Raw genomic sequence first — 21,586 nt, 5'->3', positions numbered from 1 at the left:
CGCCGTGGTACAAGGCTTTCGACCCCCGGGGATTCTCTGCCACGCACCCAAGGCAGTGCAGCTCGAGCACTTTGGCATTTCCTCACGTAAGGGGTCGCCGCGACATCGGGCTCAGAATGTAGCGCAATGTCATATAGCCGGTTCTTGCCCGTTCCAAACTTGTTGTCATTCGGTGGCACTGAACAAGAAGTAAATCATTCGCCATGAACCGCACAAGTTCACTGATGAGTCAAAGGTGGCGAAGGGGGATACATTCATAAAAGGAAACAAGAAATCTGGCTAAATAAATAAACTCTGCAATATCAGCCAAGAAAGCTTTAAATACTATATTTCACGATTTTTTTTTTGCAGCGCTCACAAATCGACGAATGATGAAGCACAAACACGCGGGACAGGCACTGACTCTCAACAGATGTTTATATTGAAAAACATTAAGAAAGAAAGCAATCCGTAATATGTGAACACGTGACGAACCCGTCCCGTGTGTTTCTGCCTCTAGTCCTTCGTCAATTTGTGAGAACTGCGCAAAAATACATCATGAATGCTTACCAACTCGTTCAGTTTTCTGTACTATATCTCAGTTTTGTGATGTCGTACTTTATAATAAATATATACCGATATCATGAGCAGTTACACTACGTCGCTGCTTCGGCAAGCCCGCGCAGTGCATTGTAATCCCAACAGTCCCCATCGCGTCTGGTCGTTGTTTTCGCAGCCTTCGTGTCGACATCAGGGCTCATCTAAATAGGTAGCGAAGCTTAGAACGAAAAGCGTGCCAAAACATATCGCCAAGGATATCTGTTAGTGGTGCACGATTGAAGCGCGACTACGTGAGGGGGGGACAAACACTGAAACTAGAAAATCTAAGCGTACAAAAATGGCCCAAAATTTTTAATCAGAACACTGACATACAAGTAAATTTTCCGTTTCAGATATTTTTCCCTCACTAAAGGAACAAATGTTATTTTATTTGTCTATTTCACAATTTATTTGTTTTTGCCGACCCCTACCAACCAGTGATTTTTACGCAAGACTTGTGAAAGCTGTGCAAGCCAGCTATTACGTCGCGTGGAATGGTATTGCTCACTTAAACGCGGTGGCTTTGTCCGAGTTTCTTTCTTTCTTTTTTTTCTCTTGCGTGTTTCTTCAAAGTGTGGCGTGCGCTTCACTCCAAATGTTGCGTGACCTAGCGCACGGCATTCGTTGGCGAATGGTGTGAATGCAGGTTTCTTGTTATCCTGCAAGTTCGCGCTACGGCATCCGACGCGCTTGTCTCGTCGTGACGATAAATGCGGAACGCCCCGGAGATGCCTCGCGCTACGTTGGTTTACTCTCCGTGACTCAGGCTCTGCGTATCCGGCGGGCTGAAAAATTAGTAAGTGGAATATTTTCTAAATGGTAATGTAAGGCAATATTGTCTTGCAATTGTTGCAAATGAATACATGATGTCGCAAGGAATTACAAAGGATTCTGTGAAAACAATTCGCATAAATTGCTATGCATTAGGGCTGTGTGCTGGCCATAATACCTTTCATCATTGAAACATGTTTAGTTTGGTCAGTTTATTTGGCCGCATTATTCAAGACGAATAAAAGCGAAGTCGATTTTCAGAGCTTTTTGGTAGTGTCGTTTATTTCCATCCTATTCGCTCACCTTCCTAAGGAAGCTACTGCAGCGATTGCCGTCAATAAAGGCATAATTACGTTCACATTAATGCATACGCCACTCCTAATAGTTAAAGGACACGCTGGCGTTACAGCTGAGGCGAGTCGCAAGCTCGCTTCAGCCTCAAAAAAGAAAATGAACTGCTGTCGTAGCGGCCGTAGTGCCGGACGCTGAAGAAATTCAAACATTCGCGCCAAGCAGCATAACATCTTGACGTCACTGCCATTTCCGGTTGTGACGTCACTTTTTATTTGTTTGTTTTAATTTTTATTTTTCTTGCTGTTAGTTGTTCCCACGATACGTAGACAGCGACGGTTACAACGAACCCCATTTTCTTGATATGTGGGCTTCTATGGAAGCTTCGATACCAGTTTACATATATCTAGGCCAAGTCACGCGCTTGACATATTTCAAGTGCGGCGTTCGACTTTTTCGCTTGCTTGCTTGAAAGCTTTTATTCAAAACAGGAAGAGAGGTAGAGCCCTTATGGGGCTCCGCAATGGGTGGAGCCTCTATTCCGGGACCCCATTGGTACGAGCCGCCAGCTTAGCCCTCTGGACCAGGGTCCTGGAGGTCCGAGCAACCGAGCAGCGTCGCCTCCCACTCCTCTCGGGTTGGGTTAGGGTTGAGGGGAAGAGCTGAGTTTAGCTGACAAGCCCAAACCATGTGGTAGGTGTCAGCCACCTCCCCACAGATTGCTCCTTCACTTGCCAGTGAAGGAGCAATCGAAATGTTTCAAGATTGCCGGGCACAATAAAGTGTTAGTGAAAAGTCGAATCAAGATCAGCTGCTGCTCAGTTGGAAAGACGCAGCTTGACCATCAGCTGCGCGCTTGCCTTCTTCCCCGCGCCAGCTCGCATCTCTTGCACACGCGCACCGGCAGGCGCACGTTCGGCCGTTCGGCTAAGCGCACGGAACGTATGCCTGGCAGTGTGCGATTTGGTTTCACGCTTCATGTTTAGGTGCGCCTAGCGCCCGTGGGTGCCGCCCTTCCTTGCCTGGCGCTTGAACGGACGGCGCACCTGCGCATAGGCTCCCAACGAAAGACGCCATGGCAAGGCACTGGAGCATAGCAAGCAAAGAGCCACCACTTTGTTGGTGTCCACGTCCGTGTAAACGCCCGACTAATGTTCCATTCTCGTTTAAGGTGAAAGCGTTACTAGGCTCACATTGCAGAAACCGTATGAACCTGCCAGCCGTGCCCGGAAGCCGTCCACCGCCGCCGTGCCAAGAACTACGGCAGCACGGCAAACGAAGCAAAATGGAAACGCCCTCCTGTGCACTGACCACCAGCAACGAAACAGGTGAGCGCCGCACTTGAAATTTATGAAGTAGGTGACTTGGGGCGCTATTCTCGACACGCATGGCGGCTGCATGGCCGCCATTATCCGCCATGTTGACCCTCTGATTGGCTGTATATGATTGGCTTCCCGGCACATTGAAATTTGTGCCGGGAAGCGGAAGTTTTACAAAATGCAATTTCGCGTTTTCATCAAGATGACGAAACGTGACGTGGAGCTGCAAATTTTATCGACCAATACATTTTTGCGGTCCTTGGCAGCTGTATTGCGACGTTAGCGCTTGAAAAAGAAAGTGAGCGGCAGCGTACAAAAGCCAGTGCAATGCATCTGCAATTTCGCGAATATGTGGTGGCGATCCAAGATATGCGACATGCCAGCTTGCTGATTGGCTGAAGGAATATGCTGTGGGAAGCGTCACAGGAAGGGCAATTTCGTAAACGTCAATTTGACGTTGCGTGACGTTGCGCTGGGCTGCCATTGCAGAGATTTTCCGCCATAATTTGTGGTGCGACAAGCCACGCGAATTATGCTAATGAGCAGCCATATGCAATGGCGGCCGACAGGAATGTGTATCGCCACGCTTTCCCCGTCGTTTGGCGCAAGGAAAAGCTTTTGTTCATTATTTGTTATTTGCATCGCTCTCGGGTAATGTTGGCATTAGTGTTTTGGGGCATCATTTTTTAAAAGAGCGCATTTATACGAAATAATATAGGTTGAATATAGCAAACTTTCTGCAACGTTGTCCACTTTTCACTGCTGCGTTTGTATTGTAATCAATATTAATGACTTTTCGCACAATCAAAAGTTATGACAACGGCGTATGTTTATTTTATAGAAAGGAGTGTACGCAAGGCGGCGCCTTGAAGTTTCCTCCTGCGGTGCGAATAACCAGCGAACTGAACAAGAGATGGCACCGCCAGCGCTTGCGTCGCGCTATAATGGATATCTCTGGCGCGCGCAACGCTATCGGTGATATTTGGCCGTTTCCCAGGCAGGCGAGTCGGGCTGAGTCACTTGCGTTTCGCGAGATAGCGATAACTTTCTCTATGGCGATAAGGCGGCCTAGAACGTGTGCTCATCACCATTGGTTGACGCGTACGTTGTCTCGAGGTAAAGAACAAGCGTGTTGGTGCCAACGTACGATGAATCATTCCGTTTCCCGGGTACGCGCATCTAAGGTAATGAAGCAGACGACGGCTTGTACGCAGCAGACGATGGAAGCGAGGAGAATTTTCGACGGAATAGTCATGCGCTTTGAGCTAGCTGCTTTATTCTTACTGCGGAGGAAAACTGTTTAGCTTTACCGAGAACCTTACGTGCAGTGCCTTCATTTCAGTTTCTTAGGCAAAACGACAATTTGGCGTCACGTTACGAAAGCAAAATGGGGCCATCAGCGCGATTTCATTCGCGTCGCGTCTACGTCACGCATCGAAGAAAATAGCTTTTCGGCAATTATTCAAAAATTTCATGAAGTTCATATCTATGGGCCTGGTTGGTTGGCCATTGCTGCTGTATAGATGTGGGAACATGTTTTAGCAACACACCTCTGATAGAGAAATAAGCACTGACTTGCAACTAAGGGTTTGTTGTTTCAAGACAGATGTTTATCGCTTTCATCTGCCCTTACTCATTCAGCCTGTCTTGCAGCAATGAACCTTTTTGAGTTCAGCACCTGTGCATGTAGAGTTTGTGCATGCATCTACAGATGCCTGTACACACCTGCAAAGAAAAAGAAATGTAATGGACCTTCAACCAGGCCCCATTGAAAATTTCAGTTATACGCTGCAAGTTGTAAAGCGTGTCAGGGCGTTCTAGCAGCGCAAGAATTTTTCAAATTGTTTTAACATTATTAGAAGAAATAGCAGAAAGGGCAAAGTCTTGCCCCCACCTAGCCAGGAGGCGAGGTTCACCGCCAACATAGACAACTTCTACCTCTCCCACAACTACCGTCCACAAGCGACATTCCTTGCATTTTCCTTTTTTTTGTGTGTGTGTAGCATGGCTCAGTTCCAGAGTTGGTTTCGCATGTTCTGCATTGGATGTTTGGCCAAAGTGTGTACGTAATCAGTGACATTGAAGGCAGTGCGTAAATGACACATTTATACGTATGACCCTGCTTCTCTGGCAGGAAGCAGGGCTACCTGACGGGAGCCGTGAACAGCATGTGAGCTGTAAAAAAATTCTTAATCTGAAAAAATTGTAAGGAATTTCTGCTGCTGTCGTGCTGTTCTGCAGTTGTTTAATACTTTGTAGGCACGATCGCCATAATACGACTTACACACCATTGCAGAGTCTAGCAGCCTCAATCCCCACACAGTAAGCCAAGGCAATGTCTTTTATGTCTTGCACGGATTCCAAGCAGCTTGAATGCAAGTTGAAAAAAAAAATAGTGCACATGTCTCAATTGTTCGCATACCAATTATGATAACATGACTTGTCTTGACAATGATCTCCATGTCTGTGGGGGCCCTTTTTGGGTGACATAAGATCAAAATTCATTTGTGTAGTTTAGCTGCCACCTTTGTTTAATACTACATGTGCAAGCATTCCTCAGTGTATGTTTTACAGGTTGCGCAAGGTCAAAAGCACTGAGGTAGCTTTTGTGCGATGCCATTCGACGGCAGTTTTTTTATTAAGTTAGCCGTAACTGCTGCACTGATGATGCACTAAGCGGAAACTTTGTCTCTGTGATCATGTGACCATATTTTCTGGTATTTCTTGTCACGCGCATTATCAGTACCTTCATAACTATTTTTCTTGTTTTGTATCAGCATTCTGTGCCCCATTTTTTTTTATTTATGAGTTAATAAATATTTAGTGTTGTATAATGAACATGATTATGTATTAGCATTTTTTATGTACGCTCATTGTCAGTCGTTTCATTATTTCTTTTGTTTTGCTTCAATGTTTTGTGACCCCTTCCTGATCTGGCTGCCGCAAGGTGGTGGGCAGTGTTATGTAAATGAAATAAAATAAATGATACATTAAACGACGAAGAAACGGTGTACTTCTGTATACTCCTCCAATCGCACATTATTACTGGGCAACTATTTACAAACCTCAATGCTACAGCAACTCGTTCTTCAGGCTCCAGGGGTTTCTCGAATGTGGTGCTGCCGTGTGAGGTCCTCTGCGACAAAGCTATATATATAATATCCCTGTTTCTGTAACCGCGGTTAGCATTTGTACGCAACTTCACTCAGTTTGTGTTTGTGTGTGTGTGTGTGTGCGTGTTTGTGTGTGTGTGTATATATATATATATATATATATATATATATATATATATATATATATATATATATATATATATATATATATATATATATATATATATATATATATATATATATATATATATATAGCTGGGTGTGTGCCCCTGGGTGTGTGCCGATCTTCCACGAAGCTTTCTTGACGGCAATTTTGGTCACTGGGTTATGTGCCGCTCTTCTCCTTCCTCTTCCTTCAACTTATGGCACTTACCATGGTTCGCAATGTAAACATATGAAGTTTTTGCTTCCTGCTAACTTATTGATCAGCATGCACCACCTATTTTTAAATAACAGTGATTATCAGTTATTTTTCTTTCCTTTTCTTGAATAGTGGCCATGCCAAAATTGACGAAGATGCTAGATTATGAAAATAATGCGATCTCGTGTTAATAATGAGGTAAAGGTGTTTAACATGAGTCTCCCTGTATCAATGGCGTACGCATGCGCAATCCGACACATTTCCTTTCGGGCTCGATCATTCTTCAATGAGCGTCTCTAATGCCAACTTGGATCACTGTGTATGTCGTACTGGATATGAGCCTCCCGTTGGTGACAAAAATGTCTGATGTTTATGATGCTCCCTAATGAGAAATTTGAGGGTATCTGTATACTTGTTTTCATTTCCCGGTTATGTTGAGGCAACAAATTTGAGGCCGAAATCACCGCACCGACTGGCAGTGGGCCACTGCCGTTAGCGCCCTCACAGAGGGAGGGGCAGTATGGAACGCTTGCATGATGAACGGCATCGGAGCCAGCTGTCGAAGACGACGAACGCGCGAGCAGTGGCACGAGCGCGTTCGCGCGGTTACGCTGAGAGACAGCGACGCTCCACCCAAGAACGGGCGCTTAAGAATTGCGCCCTAAAGAAAAGTTGCAGTTTCGAACCATCGATTCCAAAGCAAATTAGTAGACAGCTATACGAAGTAACTATAGTTGTTTTATCGGCCGTGTACACTTGTAAACATAGGCATAATAACTAAATTAACCATCATGGTGTCACGCGCGCACAAGCAGATATGAACAAGTCTAACTCGATGACCGCGGAAACTCGCTGTCAAAACGCTGGAGTGAGGAAGAGAGGCAGCAGCAGCGAGCCAATTGACCTTCATGCTGCCTCTAGCATCAATGCGAACAAGCCGCAAAAAAACTCAGCGCACGGCAGACTATGTACCCGTCGCAGATGGCTTTCAATATACAGCGGCCTGAGCCGACCGGTGGAGATGCGCGCCCCCTCCCTGCCAGAGCCTTGCGCGCGACCGAAGACGGCGCGCTTCCTCCCCGCTTTCCTCTCTTGCGCACGCGAGATTGAGCCGCGATTAGCGGCTTACACTCGCACGCTATCACTCGCATTTACAGCATACGACGCGCGGGGACGATATTATCGCCCTTGGACTTTATACGGAACCGCACGGCGACAGCGACGGCAGAAATGCGCCTGGAGGGTCTATATAAATGCTATCGCAATGAAAAGATGTTCTTTAAAATTTGCCCTGTGCTGGGCACAATCGATCCTGCGTCATATACGTGTGTTCAGACACGTGCCCCACGCGGACTTCGCGGCGGCGCCGCTAAATGACGCAGCATCTATAGTGAGGGAAGCGCGAGAGTGGAGGTTGGCTGCCTATACACGCCTCATCCCGAACCATCTCGAAGAACATTCACCCCGAGTAAACCTAGAACGGTGGCAGGCGCGGGCCAAGGCCCTCGCCGAACAACACGCGCGCGACCCGCACGTCCGGTACGTGGACGCAGCGGAATACAAGTGGGAAGGCTTCGCGGCAGTAAACGTTGTGGCGGCTACCGGCACCAAGACAACGTCAGTGAGCGTGCGGTGCACGGATTCCACATACGCCGAGGAGGTTGCCATCTGGCGATCTACGAGGCCGATTGTCGCACCGTGCTCAGCGACTCGAGGAACACCGTGCGCAACATTGCCCATGGGTGAGTATGCGCTCCCGCGGCAGCCATCATCGGCAAGCTCCAGCTTCAATACCGCGGCAGCACCATCCGTATCAAGTGGTGTCCGGCGCACGCCGGCGAGTGTGCATTTTCAACGAACCACAACGAGACGGCCCCATTCGGCGGCGCGAGCGCTTACCCTCCGCGTCCCCGAGAGTGACCGTTCCGTGTGGTGGTTCGAAACCAAGGACCGAGTGACCAGTTATGGCGAAGTTACCAAGTGTTACCGCTTAGCTCGACGGACAATGCCGCCTCCCCACCCGGCACTCAGTCGGGAGGAGACCGTCATCCTAAGGCAGATACAGACCGGGTCACTCCTCGCACCGGCAGTACTACACGTGCTTCACCCAGAACTCTATCTAACCGAGTGGTGCGTGCGGTGTTTCTGCAGTGGGTCCGGCGGACCAATGGCACATCATGTGTGACTGTACCAGGTTCTCCAGGACATACCCGCCCGAACTTCAAAGTGTAGTGAAGTCTATAAACAAGGACACTCAACTATGGGCCGTCCAGAAGGCCCGGGGTGTGCTCGAAAAGCACAAGCCTCACGACCCACCACAAACGGGCCAAATTGGGGTAGTGCAGAGCAGGGCATAACGCCAGGTCGACGCTTGACCAAGGTCATGGCGCGTTAAATCGTCGGTTGCTGGAATTTTAGAAAAGTCATTCCTATCGTATCCTATATGACGCATTTCGGCGATGTCAATACATGTGTGTCGCTGCATTGCTTCTATGCTAGTCGTATTAATATCGACAATCATCCTGAGGTCACTCCTGATGGAATTTTGTTTCCTTGCCAGCTGTGGACAGAACTGGCAAAGGAAATTCGCGTACGCATATGTTTAAAGCATTATTAAATAGGTTTTTAGCTATGAAAGTGTAATTTTGCATGTGTGCGCTTTTATTTGTTGTTTGGTTATTTGTGAAAATGAACGAGATTTTCTTTTACGTGTTTTCATATTTGTATTTTTTTGCCTTACTATGGGAAATTTTTTATTAAATTCTGTGTAGCCTGTACCCGTCGTGTGATTGAGTCAAACTTTGAGTTTGGTTTGGTTTGGTGCCTGCCATTATGGCTCAACCCACTGTGGGGGATTGGCCATGAGGCGGGCTGTAGTATGCAGGCAAGAAGAAAACTAAAAGAGAATTTTGCAAATTAAGAAAGAAGATTAAAGAGATAGTAATCGTTGCTAACATTTGGGGTTATATTAAAGAACATTTGGAATAATTTTATTGGCATTCATGATGACAAAAAAAAGGAGCACAGAGAAATAACATGGTAGTATTGTTATTATTATTTGCCTATAAAATTAAATAGGCGTCACATAAGTTCCTATTGCAGTGTCCTAGTACAGACGCCTCAAGAGAGAATATTACGGGATGCGTATGGCCCAATACAAGCTGGTGAAGGAGACGTTCCAGAAGTCGTTACCTTAATATGTTAAAGAGACACTAAATGAAACCACTAAATCAGTTTATACGGATGAAGCGTCCTTTGAAAACTCTGTTTTCGTTAATTTCAAAACAACAGGTTGATTATTACAACAGAAAATAAAGGTCGACGTTTCAGTTTTTCAATTTCGCGTCGAACCCCCAAAGCCGGGACGCCACTGACACGTCACGGATTCCAGAGTATTTTTTCGTACTTAGGCTCAGCAAAAGTTTCCGAAACTGGCCGTGTTCAGTCTCTATAGAGCGCATTGCAGTCAATCTTTCACCGCTGACGAACTTCTAACAGAAGAGGCTGTCAAAATCCATGACGCCACAGCGAGCCGGTGCGGAAACTTCGAGTCTCTTGTTATGACACTGCGCTCTTTCTGGCTCACCGTGCGTCTTGTCGCGGTGAGAGTGTCATTTTTGTAGAAGGGTAATTTACTGATACAGAAGAAATAATTTTGCTCTTTGGTGTCCCTTTAAACCTACGACATTCTACAATGAAATGTTCCATGGTTTTAGGCTCACTACAATATTAGGATTGAGGGGAAAGAGCTACACCAGACCTGTGAGAATGAACATTAGGGATTTTGTGTTCGGCCGACGCATTCTGGTTCACATTTTCAAGTGATCACCGTCTGCTATACCAAGGGAGTAAGATGTAGGAAATCAGTGTTGTTTAGTACGGATGATTTGAGGCAGCTGCGAAGACGAAGAAGACTGTTCATAATTCAATGAGTGCTTGCATTTAGCCGTGAAAGAATAACAACGGAAGGACAGCGTCATCACAATGGGAAAGGTAGGACGTGTTAAGCTTTTAGCGATGGCAGGTAGTTCCGATTCCTTTGCACGTTTAAAGCTTTTGAGCACACCGGTTCCGTAATAACTGCACGCAGTAATGGCATGCCACATTACTAGCTCTACCTGATATAACACTGTTTCCCTTCTTATTTGTGAATACCTCCACCAGCTCCCCTCGAAAGGCCCCGAGTTGGAAGCATGCCAAGTGTACGCTCAACTGTTTCGCTCTGCTTGCTCTACCGTTAAATTATGTACGAGCTTATGCGCATGTCCGTAATTAAAGAACAAACGCTTCATTTAGGGATGCTGTTCCTTGCAAATGTGATTCGAATTATTGTCAAATCTGACATCATGTTCTTCAGGGATGCTCAGGAAACGGATACTTGCAGACGAAGAGAGCAATGGCAACGATGGCAACAACAGTAAGTGCTTCAGCGTGTATAAATTCTACCCAGCGAAACTGTTCTTGCAGCTAGATGCGGTGGAGAACGTCCGCTTTAAATCTCGACGGAAATGTATTCACAAAATCTTCTAGAAGAGGGGCGCAAATTGGCACATACGCAGCAATTGAAAGATCCGTTTCAGCAGGCACAATGACATTTCGAGAGGGCGGTGGCCATGCCAAGGGTGGCATGCCGGCAAATTTGTTTGGGATAATTAAGTGCGTTGTGGGAAATTATCCAAATTCTATTAATTGTGCTGTATGAGGTATCCGACAGTGCATCGTTTCGGGCATGCCAATGTAAAGCTTACCTAGTAATAAGATGTCTTTGAAGGAACGTGCCGAAAATAGCGAAACTGCATATTTGGCTGCTCCGTAGAAAATTATCGAATTCGTGATAATTTCGGTTGTTCTTAATGCTGTCCGGAGGACTAAAATGGTTTCCATTTGCGAACTTATCGAGATGCAACTACTAGTATGAACAGAATGGGCATTAGGAGAAATATTCTCAATAAACTTGAAAATTATAGGCATTTTAGGGGTGCCGCAATTTATAAATTTCTGTAAATTTGCAGTGCGCCGAGGCCTCTTTTTGGGAAAGCGTCGCCTATTTCTGGAAAGGCTAAGAAGAAGTACTCAGTCAGGCTAGGCGGGTAGATTGCTCTGTGAAAGCTCCCTGCACATGTATTTGGCTGAAGGGATAACTCAATAGAAATGTAAAAGAAAGAAAACATAACGGCGAAGCCTGGCCTAATAAATTACGCGCCTAAATTGCGCCATCTTCGCGTCCTTGTGACGTCGCAGGTTCCGAGACATTTTCGGTAGCACCGGCTTTTTAATGCCAGAAAAGCGCGTAAAAGCTGCTTAGTTGAATCTTAATTCATGTTCAAATGTAATCATGTTTTAAACTAACCGTTAGCTAGCACACACGAGACCCCACGAAAATATGAGATCACGAAGAGACTTACGATAATTTTAGTGTGTCGTCCTCGTGCGTTTCTTACTTATTCATTTATTTATTTTGTTACTGTCAGGGTCGTTGAGAAATTACAGATAATAATGGTAAATATTTATAGAAATGAATAAAAAAGGAGCGTTTTAACGTAGGTGATGAAGAAGCGCAGATTTGAAAGCTTCAGGTTCATGAATGCAGACGATGCAGGCGGGCAGGTGGTTCCAGTCTGAGCTGGCTCTGGAGAGAAAAGAATAAAAATACTGGTTAGTTCTGCAACTTGGAATGCCTACTTTGAATCGATGATCAATGCGGGATGACACGTAATTTGGAGCAGTGAAGAGACTTTGTTTTAGTGAATCGTTTGCGTAACATATTTTGCGGAAAGTGGACAGCCGAGAAAGATGACGCCGCATGGAAAGACGTGGAAGGTCTAGGGTTCTGTTCATAATTGTGATGCTAGATATATGAAAGTAGTTAGTCAAAATAAAATGAGCTGAACGATTCCGAACAAATTCCAAAGTATTAATCAATGATTTTATGTTTGGGTCCCATACAGAAGACGCATATTCCATCTTTGTTCGAACGACTGTTTTATACAAAAAGTAATTTTAAAGCAACCGGAGCAAGTGAAAAATTACGGCGAAGGCAACCAAGCATGCGATTACCATTGTTTATATGTTTTCAGTGTGCGTTTTCCATGAAAGGTCACTGCTGATGTGTACGCCAAGGTATTTATACACAGAGAAAAAGGATAAAAGAGAGCCATTAAAAGCATATGGATGCGGGTTAGCTTTAGAAGGGACTCGCATTACTTTCTGTGCCTTGCATTTGGATATAGTAAGTTTCATGAGCCAAACGTCGAAATTAATGTAGAAATGCTACTAATTCCATTCTGAAGAACGTTAGTATCATATGGTTTAGAAATTTCTCTGCATATAGCACAGTCATCAGCGAACAGCATGATAGATGATGTTACGAGATCATGAATATAATTAATATAGATTAGGAAGAAGAGAGGTTCGAGTACAGATCCTTGAGGAACACCCGATCTTATTGATTAAAGATTAGAGTTATGGTCATTAGCTGTCACGTACTGAGTGCGATACGTCTCGATATTTGGCACGTTATCTGCTCTCGGTAACTGACTTAAAATTCCAGGACTGCAACATGTCCAGCAGCCTAACTTCATATTCACTCCCCAGCAAATGGTATATCAATTTATGTCATGCAGGCGATATCCCTGGTGCTCTTGCTACTCCTGAACATTGAGGGCTACTTCTACGGCGCATACCAGATGCTGCACTACCTGAGCTTCTCCTACCTGCTCAACGGAGGCTTGTTTATACTCCACGGTCTCATGGGTGACATGGAGCCCACGAAGAAGTATGTGAGTACTTCTGACGCAACGGCTTCGCAGGCAGTGTAAACTTGGTTGTGCGGAACTTGCCTTTAACCGCAGCTTACTTATCGAAAGGCAGCGAACCAGTCTTGGACTCACTCACTGCACCGTCGTCGCTTTCATAATAATAATAATTCAGGCTATGATGGTGTAGATTCCTGTTTCAGGACTTTCTTGGCAATTGTACGACAACGCAGCGCTGACCAAAAGGGCAACAGCCCGAGCAAGCTCGTACAGTTGTCGTCTCCGCAGACAAGGTATTTGTGTCGTCTCCGCAGACACAACAGGTATCTTTTTTCCCATAGTAACTGTTTCATAGCGATATGATTGATTCGTACGGAAAACCACAGCTGATGACCGCAGTTCCCTTCACCTGTACTCGCAGTCTTGTAGCGACGATGCCTCTGCGTCACCTCAAGTATTTATGAAAGGGCTTCTTTCCGATACGTCTACGAAAAAACGTCTTTGTCAGAAAGTTAAGCGTAGCCATCTTAGAACTGTAGCCTGAGCGATTTCTTGGTCAGTCAAGATGGAACAAGGGATACGGCGCAAAAAAAAGGCGTGGTTGAAAAGCACAGCACAGCTTGTGACAGCCGTCAAGAATTTCTAACCTGAGGATTTTGTCAACAATGTGAAGATAATTTCACCGGAAGCCACTTCCTGGAGTGACGACGTCGTGGCTTAGCCATCACTTTTACGTACACTTTTCTGGCACACTAAGTTGTGGCTCTCGGTAACGAGTTTCCTTGCATCAAAGAACACTAAGCTGCCAATTTAGCTGAACTCGATAATTTCACTGCATACGCTGTGCCTGTTTGGAATCCTGGTACAGGTGCTACGACTCTCCTGCTAAAGTCAGCTCTCCATGATATTGTCACTCACTAGCAGTCATCGCTTTTACAGCTTGTGACCTACTACGGAAGCGGAGCGCTGATGTTCCTGGTCAGTGGTTTCATCACTCTGTCATATCGACACGACAGCACCGCCACCATGGCCATCATGGTAGGTTTAGGAGAATGGGTGCCACAATGTAATACTTTTCATATATTCCATCACTCCAGTTTACCATAACTAGTATTTTAACCTGTATTTCTCAGCTAAAGGACAGTACGTTGCTCTCTAGCGCCTTATACGGGTGTTAGGAAGCGCAAGAAAGCTAAATCTTCGTTTGCTGTTTTTTTTTCAGATTCTCGCTATCATCCAGGGAGTCCTAATGGCCGTACTGGCGATCTTTGTGAAAATGCTGTAGCCTCGCTGCAACGACGTGTTAGACGTACGCAAAGCGTGCTTGGTAGACCATCTCTCGCCCAGGCGTCGTTTTGATAAGCAGTTGTTGTATGATCAACAATAAACTGGGTGCCAAACAAAATGGTGCGAGTTCTTTCTATCTGAGCAATGGTTGGCGGACGCAGAAGCTGCACCTTAAGAACAACCTCGACGACCTATCAATACGATTCGAGCGTAATTGGGTTGCCAATATGATAGTGGTTTACCCGATTGTTAAGTGCCACTCAAAAAGCAGCTTTACCTGGCAAAGCAAGGGCCACGTCCGCGATGGAAAGGACGACGACCTGGCAAGAGGGCGGGAAGAGTGAGGCTTCCCTGAACCTGCCCGGTGCCTTCTTCGATGTTTCATTTTATCGTTACCATCATGGCATAATAAATGTTGTTGGTTCCTTCCTTTCTTTGTCTGCCTAATTTTTACTTTTCTTCTTGGGGGATCAGATGAGTGGAAGGGGAGGAGGGGTGATATGGGGTACGTACAAGCACACATCGATAATATCAAATGTCTGATAACAGCATTGAACCGATATACGCCTTATTCCAAGTGCAACGTGATTCTACATTGTGTACTTTATTTGCACAACGCAGGCCAATACGTGGCGTAAGATTGCATCGCATATGCTCTGTGCGCTGAGCATGCGAAGCACATTTAGGTTTCTCGATATTGGGGACGAGGACTTACGGAGTCGCCATATGTCAGAAGCGTCTCCCTTGCGTAGTATGAGGGATCACGCGGCGCGCTCCTCATAGGTTTGGCTTACGGCGCTCAGTAAAAAATGGCTGTGGCTTAGGTAAGGTTAAGCCCAGGATGCGAAGCATACTAGCCTTTATTTTAGTTGTTGAACCACTGTTTAGCCTGGTGAACTGCTGTTGCTTGGCTATATTTGGTTCGGCTAGACGAAGAAACAACTCATGCATTACTTCTTCGCCTTCAAGAGTGGAACGCGACAGCGTTCCCGTCGACCCGCCAAGGGGTGTAAGACAATGGGCTACAGGGCAGCGACTACGCGCCCCGCATTGGACGCGGTGAGCGTCGAGCAAAGCAGCGTTCGGCGCGGCAACGAAATGTGCGCCTGAGCAAGAGACGCACGCCTTAGAAACAGCGCGTTTCTAAGGCAACACCGCATTCACTAGAGGCGCTTTTGTACCGCTTTGAAGCGTTGTACTCGTGGCTCAGTGGTAGCGTCTCCATCCCACACTCCGGAGACCCTGGTTCGATTCCCACCCAGCCCGTCTTGCAAGAGTTGAGCCAAAGCCACTTCTCCTCTGTCGTGACGTCACGGTGTCACGTGATTTCATGGTCACCGCCGCGCCTGAGGAGCTGGGTTGAGCCCTCGTAATATGCTTCGCATAAAACACCGCGCGGCAGCCCTCCTGGACATTTCTGTGTGTACTCTCAAAACGGGGGAAGTTTCTTACTGTCCAAATAATAACCTTGGGCAAACTGAAAAATCGTTTACAGATCTGTTTACCGAATACGTAGTGAACGCCACTCCGCGCGATCGCCGCGATGGAGTCTCCCGAACCGGCTTCTTTCGTGAAAGGTAGGCAAACGCTGAGAGCAAACTGTGCGAAATATGTTCTTATAGTGGGCTGTCTGCATAAACAAATGGAGCATAACAGAATGAAGCCTCAATGCAGCGGTCGCACGGGTTCGCAGCGACCGACTGGGCGTCTGCATGCAGTTCCGCGCACAATGTTTCGCTTTCGGTGCAAGTGCGTTGTCGCACCGTGCCGTGAGCTTTAGACCACAGAATATGAGCATTTGGCAGTACACAATTGACCATTGTTGAGTGGACGTTATTAGAGCTGTTCAAAAATAATTTTGTTATAGAAACTTCAACGCCTACGGCGACTATGACGTGCCGTTGCAACGATTCAATTTTTTTTTCCAAATTCTTGGACGTTTCAATATTATTTCTCAAGTTGCGTCGCACGGAATGTTTACCGGTATTCTGCAGCGTGTGATTTCCCGCTGCGTCTGTATCGTAATCCAGTGCAATAATTCATAACACAAACATGACCATATGCCATGCTTCTTTTACAGTTTCTGCCCGCACATTTCCATTCCACTGAACTTGCCAGTATCTAGCATCAACAAGTTCATAGACCAAACTGTTATGACATTAGCCATGCAGCGAGCGCGGGCCAACGTTTTCTGTCACTGCGCGTTTTCTGTTACTCACAGGAAATGGCAGTCCCGGCGCCGTAGCAGAAATCTTCCTCGCGTCTGTGCTTGCTGCATACCCGAGTTGTAGCCGATGGCTGTAGCCGAAGCTTCACGCAGCTTCTTGTCCTGCCGCTACGTGTAAATAAGGCTGACACCAGGCTTGGTTGCGTACGTCCGACACAGCGGCACCGAACAGTAGCCTACCATGCTGCACGCTTCCAAAGGCAGCCACTATCTATTATAGTGCTTTCAAATGTTGTCAAGCAGACACCCAAGGCGGGAAAGCCTCACCACTTAATCAGAACCGCAGCGCAGGTGGGACATTGAACCTTCGTTTTCAGCTCGCTTCGACGCTTTCGAAGCAGCCGACACGGCCGCTGTGTCTACGTGATCCCTCATGCCACGTCATGCCGATGGTGGCGCCAACTTTTCCAGTGGTGGAGCTCGCCCCCAATAGCAAAAAAATAAATGATAGAAAATCCAACAGGGGCCACGTGGACGTAACAAATTCCAAGAGTAAAGCTTGCATTTTAAATTCTTAAAGAAGAACATTTTAAGGTAAACAGACTCGTGCAAAATGCATTCAGTTGAAACGATTTGAGAGGGCTGCTTGCACTAGTGTAAACTAGGGGGGAGGGGAGGGAGGGTCAATTGACATTCTTTCAAGGCCTACTTAGGGCTAATTTCAAAACCGCGAGGATATGGCGTGAGGCACGCCTGATAAGTGTTACGGTTCAGATTATTATTATTATTATTATTATTATTATTATTATTATTATTATTATTATTATTATTATTATTATTATTATTATTAGTTGGCGTTGTTGTCGTCGTCATCGTCGTTGTTGTTCCATCAGGTATAATTCATTGCTGCCACTTGAGCGGGTGATTACTGTAAGTGACCGCCATGATTGATAGCAAAGGTGAAACATATTTTTTCCTTCCTTTTTTTGATGGCGGTTTAGTTTCCTGCGGTAATATATTGGCATCTTTGGCCTGGCCGCTCAATTTACTTCAACCTTTTACAGAGGGTACGGCCACCATGGCCAAGCTTCCGCCTCATCTCGATACTTTCGCAAGACAAAGGAGCGTGGGCATTTGTTACGTCATAAACCGATAGAGAAATTGATAGGCTATTGCTAAGTCGGATATATGATTTACCATAGTAGTCACTTTGCCAAGGCTAATGATTACGTCTTGTTTGCCTAGCACACAAGTACGCGAGAGAAAGGCAGGATTCTTGCTGTGAAAAAGCCTTCAAACTTTTAATGAATTTTTCTCAAGACTACTCATAGGTTAAGCCTTAATTTTCACTTCTGAGGCTACCGAACGAACTCGCAACAAGAAGTGAAATCCTCCAAATTGACTGGAATAGTTCATTTGTCTCGGAATCAGTTGCGGAGTCGCCACTCCGTAATTGGAATGACTCCGGAATCAATCCACATTTTCGCAACCCCGAAATGGAATGGGAATGGAATGGTGACAGCGCTTGGAGGAATGGAATGGGAATGGAATTACGTCTTTTTCCGAAAATGGAGCGCTTTTTCGTCTACGAACCATTTTTTGTCAAATTAGGCCGAAGAACCAACCAACCCACATTCAAGCATTCGTAACTCAGAACCTCGAAGCCACCGCGCTGGTGCCTGTTGGCGGCTAGCTACAGAAGCCCAACGGTTCATTTAGTAGCTCGCTCATACTGTGAATGCTAGACAATGCTTCGAAGCATCCCCCTCGGCTCTCTGTGCAACCACCCCCACCCTTCTTTCCAGCCTTCTATTGCAAATAAAGAGCGCTTCCATAACGCACTGCAACACTGGTTCCTGCACCCAGCGGCTAACTAACCGTTGAAGCAGCCGTCATTTACACTCAGGGTTTTCAAAACTAAACGGCGAAGCGCCCATTTAGCTCATAACATTTTCTTGCAAAATGCCGATGAATGAAACCAAAATGAAGCTTATTTTGTACCTAGCACTGCTTCTGACCTTTATTGCAGCATTTAGAAATCACGAGGACATCTAAGCAAAAGTACACTATGTCGTCATTTTAGCATTTACACACTTAAGCTTAAACAATAATAAAACATCACAAGCCGTTAAAACTTGCTGGCCATGCAAATACTATAGGTAGCGGGAGAACTGCCCCTATGGGAATAAGAAGGGTGGTTGTATTGCACGAGATATGTCGCCAAGCTACTATCCTTCGACCTTGGTAACGTGTTTTGCGAATTTTTGCGGTTCTTAACGCATCTGATGACATCAGCTTTATGGCGTCTTCATCGGTAACTCGATAAAACTACCAAGATGTCTTTCCTACGTTGAGGAAAAACAGGAATGGAACTGCCCGGCCATTCCCGCAGTGGGAATTGGCTAAGTTTTTTCATTCCGAGGAAGTGAAAGGAGGGTAATTGAGACACGTTATAATTCCCCGGAATAGAGAGAGAGAAAGCAAGGACAGGAAAGGCAGGGAGGTCAACCAGAAGAGTATCCGGTTTGCTACCCTACACTGGGGGTGGGGGAAAGGGGAATAGAAAGAAGAAGAAAGGGAGAGAGTAAGCACAGAGTACGTGTGGGATGGACACTATGCACAGGGACACTATAAACGGTCTCTTAAACTGGTGTACCTCAAGTATTGCAGTAATGCACGATTCGCTTTTCTTGCCAGTAAGGGGTGTGGCCACGGTCCGAGTATCTTTGACTCGCTGAAAGGTCGTAAGTCTAGTCGGTGTAAAGTTTCCTGCATAGAGAGGCGTTGTACATCGTAGCGGGGGCAGGTACACAATAGGTGTTCGATGGTCTCCTCGCACCCACAGGAATCGCACATCGGGCTCTCGGCCATTCCCAAACGAAAGGAATATGAGTTTGTGAATGCTACTCCCAGCCACAAGCGGTACAGCAAGGTTGCTTCACCGCGGGAAAGGCTAGATGGCACTTGTAGCCGTAGCGTGGGGTCCAGTTTATATAATCGGCAGTTGAAGGCACCTGAACTCCAGAGATCTTGCGACTTTTTGCGTGCATGTAGGCGAAGTTCCCTGGCAGCATCAGACCTCGCCAAAGGTATGGAACGCGTCTGGGTATCTTCGTGGGCAGACAGGGAAGCCTTGTCTGCTAGGTTGTTGCCGACAATGCCACAGTGAGCAGGAATCCATTGAAATGTAATGGTGTGCCCTCTTTCCAGAGCATGGTGGTGTACTTCCCTGATGTCAGATATCATCTGCTCGTATACTCTGTGACGTAATGCAGACTTGATGCTGTGAAGGGCTGCCTTAGAGTCACAAAATATGACCCATTTCTCTGTGGGCTCTTCGGTGACGTACCACATAGCGGCATGGAGAGCTGCAAGTTCTGCCGATGTCGATGTAGTCGTGTGCGACAATTTGAATTTAACTGTAACCTTCTTGGCTGGAACGACGAATGCGGCAGTTGAGCTGGCCCGTGAGGTCGAACCATCGGTATATATATGTATGCGGTCATGATACGTCTGGTGTAGTAATAGGAGCGTAAGTTGCTTCAGAGCCGGCGATGGATGATTGGACTTTTTTGTAATTCCAGGAATATCAAAATTCACTTGAGGCTGTCGTAGGCACCACAGGGCAGATGAAGGCTTTGTCGCCGGTGTAAAAGATGACGGTACGCACTCTTGATGCGTGCTAATCACCCGTGAAAAGGTCGCTTGAGGTCTTTCGGCTGGTAGGGAGGTCAAATGATGGTCGGGGATCCTTGACAGATGGCGAATGTGCGCTCTGAGAGAGTCGACAACTACGTGTGTCTGGAATGGAATTGGAATGGAATGGGGGCGCCCATTACGCAACACTGCTCGTAATGCACCTTGGCGTTTTATACGGCATTGGTCCTTTCAAATGTAAGGGGCAGGCGTTTACTATGCACCATTTTGTAAAAGTGGCAAAATATTGTGGAATTCCGCCTCCAGTGTTGGGAGATGATGCGGAAAGTTTTTTATTAATGAGCGATTGGCGCTTATTCGATCATGCACCATTTGTTACTTGATTGTTGCTCGTACAAGGAACTCTTAAAGCTTAATTGTAGTATCACTCAATGCCAGTGGCGTAGCCAGATTTCTTTTTTTCTTGGAGGGGAGGGGGGCGCACTCACTTGAACCGGGGACGAGGAGGCGAAGGAAGTGCGGAGAAGGGCTGGGAAGGCCGCGTACTAACACAAATTTTGAAGTAAGGGGGGGCCACGTGTCCAGTGTGCCACGCCCTAGCTACGCAGGGGAACAGTTCGTCACCTGGTGATGCATCGACCTTTTCGTATTAATGAGTTAAACTTCGGTGAAGTAAGAAGCATACGCTGAACTTTCGGGTTTTAAATAGGCAAAAAACGTCAGCCGCTTTCTCACGCTTTCTGCATACGTTATGGCATGTACGAGAGGTCTCAAATGGCCAGAGCGTGCCAAGCCGTGGTTTCGCGTTGTAGTGGCGTGGCCAGACGAGAACATCATAATTGGAATTAACCGCTCTTTCTGCGCATGCGTGAGGAGCAGTGGTTGAGAGAGACAAAGGTGGGGGTCCCCTGCGGTCCTTGAGATGTGTCATCGCCTAGGTACTGGAGGACGTTGTTTGCTGTCCCTAGCCGAGCTGGCAGTACAAAATCTGAGACTGGCGCGGCGAAGAAGTCACGCCCGAGGTGAGTTTGATGCATCTTATTGCGACGGTAGCATATTAAAATGGGATACTAGCAGGGGGATACGATTGGAGCTGAAGTGTCTTCTTCGACAACATTATTGGCCAAGCATTGCGACGTGCCGCTGTATTGTTTATTAGTGTAGTCGAGCATACCGCACCCTTAAGGATATTCGCGGCAGGGGAAACAGTGCATTTTACAGCGAAGCTATTAGCCTGTAGCTGGTCGTTATTTTTTGTGCCCGTGTCCGTTAGCAAAAATGTGGCG

General features: G+C 46.4%; 1 protein-coding gene across 4 annotated transcripts; it reads left to right on the top strand.

The window, feature by feature from the left end:
* The first annotated feature begins 1,127 nt into the window (after positions 1-1,127).
* On the top strand, positions 1,128-14,594 carry LOC135902487 (uncharacterized). Of its 4 annotated transcripts, XR_010564526.2 has the most exons (6): positions 1,128-1,375; positions 2,842-2,969; positions 10,792-10,851; positions 13,058-13,213; positions 14,129-14,227; positions 14,412-14,594. XR_010564526.2 is itself a non-coding variant. In XM_065432590.2 (5 exons), the coding sequence occupies exons 1-5, from the start codon at positions 1,220-1,222 to the stop codon at positions 14,472-14,474; spliced, it is 534 nt and encodes a 177-aa protein (XP_065288662.1). In that variant the 5' UTR covers positions 1,140-1,219; the 3' UTR covers positions 14,475-14,594. The 4 variants fall into 4 exon arrangements, 3 of the variants coding, with proteins under 3 accessions (XP_065288662.1, XP_065288664.1, XP_065288663.1); XM_065432590.2 differs by lacking the exon at positions 2,842-2,969 and having other exon boundaries at positions 1,140-1,375; XM_065432592.2 differs by lacking the exon at positions 1,128-1,375 and having other exon boundaries at positions 2,451-2,969.
* Positions 14,595-21,586: the final 6,992 nt, after the last annotated feature.

The sequence above is a fragment of the Dermacentor albipictus genome, chromosome 4 (genome assembly GCF_038994185.2).
Source record: "Dermacentor albipictus isolate Rhodes 1998 colony chromosome 4, USDA_Dalb.pri_finalv2, whole genome shotgun sequence".
NCBI lineage: Eukaryota > Metazoa > Arthropoda > Arachnida > Ixodida > Ixodidae > Dermacentor > Dermacentor albipictus.
This window is presented reverse-complemented; position numbering and strand designations above follow the sequence as displayed.

What these genes read in the sequence shown, in the direction of transcription:
- LOC135902487 (XM_065432590.2), top strand. Translation starts at nt 1,220, where the DNA reads ATGCAGGTTTCTTGTTATCCTGCAAGTTCGCGCTACGGCATCCGACGC. An exon ending in TGGCAACGATGGCAACAACA is followed by an intron (nt 10,852 to 13,057) that starts GTAAGTGCTTCA and finishes TATGTCATGCAG; the next exon opens with GCGATATCCCTGGTGCTCTT. An exon ending in TGGAGCCCACGAAGAAGTAT is followed by an intron (nt 13,214 to 14,128) that starts GTGAGTACTTCT and finishes TCGCTTTTACAG; the next exon opens with CTTGTGACCTACTACGGAAG.